This window comes from Bidens hawaiensis, unplaced genomic scaffold (assembly GCF_021521415.1).
Source record: "Bidens hawaiensis isolate Kalapana, Puna unplaced genomic scaffold, B.hawaiensis_p1.1 tig00084620_1, whole genome shotgun sequence".
NCBI lineage: Eukaryota > Viridiplantae > Streptophyta > Magnoliopsida > Asterales > Asteraceae > Bidens > Bidens hawaiensis.
Window position 1 is genome coordinate 304 of NW_027504105.1, and position 5,948 is coordinate 6,251.

The 5,948-nt window shown below is 37.3% G+C and overlaps 1 protein-coding gene and 1 pseudogene across 1 annotated transcript; both read left to right on the forward strand.

Moving 5' to 3' along the window:
- Positions 1-914: 914 nt before the first annotated feature.
- On the forward strand, positions 915-2,539 carry LOC143607654 (uncharacterized; annotated as a pseudogene).
- Positions 2,540-2,808: 269 nt separating this feature from the next.
- Positions 2,809-3,489, forward strand: LOC143607653 (uncharacterized). Its single transcript, XM_077083024.1, has 4 exons — positions 2,809-2,902; positions 2,946-3,046; positions 3,114-3,173; positions 3,253-3,489. Exons 1-4 carry the CDS (start codon positions 2,809-2,811, stop codon positions 3,373-3,375), a joined length of 378 nt encoding a protein of 125 aa, XP_076939139.1. The 3' UTR covers positions 3,376-3,489.
- Positions 3,490-5,948: the final 2,459 nt, after the last annotated feature.

The following is a 5,948-nucleotide window of genomic DNA, read 5'->3' on the forward strand; positions in this document are numbered from 1 at the left end:
AGTTGGAATTGTTGAGAACCTTTTATAAATTGAACGCAACAAAAAGTTAGTGCAATACATGATGAAACTCATTGATGAGTGCGAGTTTATAAGAAACAAAGTATTAGCCTTGGATGCTATTCCTAATATAAAAACAAGGGATGTTACACCGGGAAACAAAAATAAATGGCTAATCATTCTATTGAACACATTGCATCTTTTGCCACTGTTGATACTGCTAAGTGAGGCTAGCTACATTAGAAAAAGGGTCAAGATGCTTGCACACCTCCTCCCTTTGAAAATACTCTTGAAATTTGTAATTCATTCACGTGATAAGCCTGTTTGTTGCCAATAAGTTTGCTTGTAGAAGTCATTTCATATCCCAATGACTTGATCAAAATACATTTCTTGCTGAATTCTGTCACTTTTTTATTTGTATAAAATGGTTCATGTAACTTATTGCAAGCATTTTGATGCTATTGAGTTTTCTTGCGGAAGTTGTATGCTTGCTAAACATCAAATATTATTCTTCCCTAAAAGTTGTACATATTTGTCCCTTCTGATTAATTGCATACTTAATGTGGATGTTTGTGGACCATTTGAAATGCATGTTGTTAACGTCGCACATTGTTTGTTTACCAATATTGAAGACAAAACCAATAATCTAAGTTGCAAATCATTACCACGTCATACCAAACTTTGTCAGATCATATAGTGGAAACATTGCATTTTTTTATGGTTACATAACAAGGATGATATATACATGATACGAGTCAAAACGAACCTGTATTAATAATAATTTCCGTAGTTAAAACACAATATAACAATCATAATTGTATCTATGCTAAGCTTTACGAGGACAGGTTTGCAAAACATAAAGTTCCTTTTACGGGTAGTGTGCAACACTCCTTTCTTATTAGCTAATAGCTAGTTAGGACTTTCATTTAGTTAGTTAAGACCTTTTACAGTTAGCATGCGTTTGAATAGCAGTGATATTATTTGTACAAATTACGTAATTTTAATAGCTTGTTTCTCTTTCTATTATTGCAGTGAGAAAGTTACTCTTCAGGTTTTGAAGGCCAGTGATTGGCATCTTGAAGGAGCATTTGATGTATACTATAGTCAACCTCAAGTCCAGTCATCCACAGATTCAAAACATCCAGAAAACCTATACAATAGATACAAAGGCATGTTTTAACAATTAAAACCTCTTATTAACCTTTTGCCCTCAAATTTGCTTCTTGATATGATCCAAGAGATTAGGTCTGTAATTGAATCGAATGAAGACGAATATAGCATGTTTGCTTATTTAACTTCAACCGAACAAACGATCAAACACGAACAGTTAAGCGAACGAGTTTTTCTTGTTCGTGCTTGTTTATTAAGAAAATGAGCGTGTTCATGTTCATTTATGTTCGCTTGTTAATAGTTTAAATGAGCGGTTCACGAACATAAACGAATGAACATAATTGAGCGCACACCATTGAAAACATGAGCATATTATGCTGACCTAAAGATTTGTTAAAACTGGATTAAACTGTAATGAGCCTACTAAGAAATTTAATTGAATATGTAAACATACGTACTCAAACAATAGATAGATGAAGATAAACAGACTTGAATGAACATTCACGAAGATAAATGAACGAACGAACGAGAAATGTGTTCATGTTCAACTAACATGTTCACTCGTTTATTAATTAAACGAACTTCCGGCTGGACAGTTCACAATCGGTTCACTGAACGTTAAGACGACTTGATTTAAGTTTCTTTATCTTGTCTTTTAGATCCTTATACTGATATGATTATGGCTGATGGTATTAGCACCCTTTGCAATGACCTAATGGTAAATCCAGCATTCATTTCATCTATATTCACATTAAAATCCTGGTCTTAACGAGGCATTATTTAGTTAACATTATTTGTTTGTCATATTGCAGGTAGACTCTCAAGATGTTGTCATGGTATGTACTATGGCAGCATGAATACTAATTTCAGATGAAATTTTTAGAACTTTCTTATGTTGTGACACATTTTAAAATTAATTGGCATAATATTTGATTGTTACTTCAGTTGGTTATCTCATGGTACATGAAAGCTGCTACCATGTGTGAATTCTCCAAGTAGGAATTTATTGGTGGCTTGCAATCTCTCGGGTAATTATTGCTGTAACAGACTAACAGCATCTTTTTATTTCTGCATCTAGAATTGATGTCATAAAGTTATCTGACATTGTTTTGTAATTTGTGTGACAGGATAGACTCATTGGATAGGTTTCGTGAGCGATTACCATATATACGTTCTGAGCTAAGTGATAACCGTATGTTCTCTAAAAATAAGTTTTGAGTTTTGACTTGCTGTTCTCTAAAAATATCTTTTTGCTGCATCTTTTAATCTAAATGATACTATGGATTGATTTAAGTGTTTAAATTATGAGCACTTTATGCTCTCTTGCAAATTTGTGAATTGTGATTTTCTATTTTGTGCAGAAAAATTCAAGGAGATTTATATATTTGCATTTGACTGGGCAAAGGAAAAGGTACGGATTTAGCATATTCACATAATTTTGGACTCAAATTGGACCAAAACGAAAATTTTGGTTTCTTGGTTTTAGGAGACTGATTGGTTATTGGTTGGCTTTCGGTTGTACATTTGGGCTTCAAATGTTTGGGCCCGAAAACATTGTTCCAAAATAGAGTCTGGCCCCAAAACTTTTGTCCAAATGCTTTTGTTTACTTGCAATTTATGAATGAATTTTGATCTAAAACTTTTGGCCCAAGATAATGAGTTTGGGCCATAAATCCAATAACAAACATTCAAATAAGCTCAATGCGGTTCAGTTTTAGTGCGGATTTGTTTGGTTTTGGAACAAGGTACAATATTGGTTGGTATGAGGGGTTAGATGCTATTTGGCTGTTTTTAGGTGATTTAATGTACAAGTGCTCATTTAACTACATGATTTCAAGGTAAAAAGTCTTTAGCATTGGAAACAGCTATAGGGATGTGGCAGTTGTTATATGCCGAAAAGAAGTGGCCATTGATTCATCACTGGTGCCATTTCTTACAGGTATCTTATTTTACAATGTCAGATTCATCATTGTAGACATTTAATATGACACATTTATTGATTTCAGACGAAGCATAACAAAGCCATTTCTCGGGATACTTGGTCTCTGCTACTTGAGTTTGCAACTGTAAGATACACCGCCTCAAATTATGTTTCTTGGCTACTATTTTTTAGCAAAGTTGTGTATATAATGTTGTACCTTGTAGGGCGTGGATCCCGGACTTTCAAATTATGATGCTGAAGGTGCGTGGCCGTATCTGATTGATGAGTTTGTGGAGTATCTAACCGAGAACAATATAATTCAAAAAGGTAGGGGGAAGAAGTTGTAATTGTCGGGTGATGCCACGTTTGTTCTCATTCATATTGAAAATTTAGAGTGATATTAATCCTTTGTCAGGTGGATGTTGATTGGACTTTTGACACATGAAAACGACGCATTGATGAGTATATTGTATGTTCATGTGAGATACATCTGAAAATGAGAGTATGCGACGATTAACGATACTACAACATAGGAAATATGTATGCATGCATTTAATAAATGATTTCTATTGTGCTAGTAACTCAACACAAACCGGATTCTATTCAGGCATGTGTGTGTTATTATTGCCATTAGCCTGAAGCCATTGATTCAAGCTAGCCACCTTGTGAAGCTCCGTGTTTTCCATATCTTCCGTTGTGTTTCCTTTAATACCATGACTATCTTTCTTGCTTTCAAAATCTTTCATGTCTGGAATTGGCGGCTTGACATCATTGGTGCTATTGATCCTTTGAAGGACTCGTCATGTTCACTGAGCGTTTTGAAATTTGTACGGGGTTCCTTGGTGGTGACATGAATGGGCATGATGTCATGTTTGTGTGCAATTGTACCATGTTTGAGGTTGGAGGGAGAGTCAAAGTGATGATTTGGATGGATCATTTGCTTGTTGGATTGCTGATTGCCGGATGAGCTGGAGTATACACATCCCATTTTACTAGTCTAAGAAGAAAACAACTAAAGGGAAAATAATATATGAACAAAAGGAGTATGTGTGTTTTCTGACTTTTCAAAGTTCAAACATCTCACTCACCAACCCTTGTATTTTCCATATGGCCATATCTAGAGAAAATCACATAGTTTGCCGTTTGTCCACAATAAGTAAAGTAGTAAACCACAGCTCACATAAAACAAGACACTAAAATGTTTTAAAACTTTACAAACAAATCTTCTCTACAAAGAGACGCAAAAATTGTACATTTATTTTTCAATTGCCAATATTTTATTTTAATGATAAACTAGGTAGTAAACCCGGGGACACGAATTCAATTAGTATCACTAAAGTTTGTTACAACACCAAGACTAAATAAAAATTAAGTTTCTAAACACCCAAAAGAGTATCAGGACACATACAACTTATAATCAAAGTGACAAGAATTTGGCCACTATCGATTAGGTTCGTGTTGGTACATGTATTTTACCCTATATATAAACTAATAGACGCCTAAAACAGTATTGAAACTCGTATAGCCTACGATACAAAAAAATAACATATTTAAAATGACGTTTATCCGGTCGGTAAAAGACGGGCAGCGACGAATCGATGCAAATTCGGGTGGTATTAGCTACGTTGTTACGGTACCGAAACTAAACGCAAAAACTAATTTCGTCAAGTTAACGTATTAAGAAAAAAAAACACAGACGTTGTGTTGGCCAATTGATACGAATTCATTCGGTAGTTGACACGAATTCGTCCAGTATCAATTAGGTTAATTACAAGTATGGAACTAAACCTAAAAATAATTATCAAATTTAAAACAAAAAAAACATACTTTTATACATAAATAGATAATCAAACAAAACATAAAAAAAATAACTTAAAAAAAAACTATTATAATAAAACAAGCTTTTCTTTGACTTTGGTGTCTTATTCACAACATAGGCCCTTCCTTAAATTCTAACCTCCTGTTATTTTGCCATCTAGTATAACCAAAACACAGAACGTAGATTTAGGGGGTGTTTGTTTTTTCTTCAAACATCTTCAAGGGAGCTAATGTCTGCAGGCGCGCAGACATTACCCTTGAAGACTGTTTGTTTTTTTTCTTAAAACAGATCTGAAGTTATCTTCTTTCATCTTAAAAGAAAAGCAAGGAAATCTTGCTTAAAACATCTTCACAAAAAAACCCTACTCTTCTCCCTTTGCAGCCACCCTCTCATCCACTGCTCCTACCACCGTCCGCCAACACCACCACCCACCGTACGCCGCCACCACCACCCCCGTACCCCGCCGCCACCGTCCACCACCATCCACCGCCACCACCACCGTCCACCACCCACCATCCATCACCACCACCGTCCACCACCCACCATCCATCACCACCACCGTCCGCCACCACCACCACCATCCATCACCGCCACCACCACCATCCATCACCCACCACCACCACCATCCATCACCGCCACCACCACCACCATCCATCACCGCCACCACCACCGTCCACCACCCACCAACCGCCACCACCACCGTCCACCACCCACCATCCATCACCACCACCGTCCGCCACCACCACCACCATCCATCACCACCACCGTCCACCACCCACCATCCATCACCACCACCATCCATCACCACCACCACCATCCATCACCGCCACCACCACCATCCATCACCCACCACCACCACCATCCATCACCACCACCGTCCACCACCAACCAAAACCATCCATCACCACCACCCATTGTCCACCACCACCATCCACCGCCACTACCCACCGTCCGCCGCCACTACCACCATCCACCACCACCACCTTCCACCACCCACCAAAACCAAATCGGCATGGCAAGCAAAGACTAAAAACTAGATGTAACTTGAATAAATGACTTCTATCTTGTGAGATAAGTTTGACAGTTATGCAGACAGTATCA

Excerpts from the sequence above, each read along its gene's own strand:
- LOC143607653 (XM_077083024.1), top strand. The coding sequence starts at position 2,809 with ATGCGGTTCAGTTTTAGTGCGGATTTGTTTGGTTTTGGAACAAGGTAC. Across the intron at positions 2,903-2,945 it reads TGCTATTTGGCTGTTTTTAG|GTAAAAAGTCTTTAGCATTG; the intron begins GTGATTTAATGT and ends CATGATTTCAAG. Across the intron at positions 3,174-3,252 it reads TGCTACTTGAGTTTGCAACT|GGCGTGGATCCCGGACTTTC; the intron begins GTAAGATACACC and ends TGTACCTTGTAG.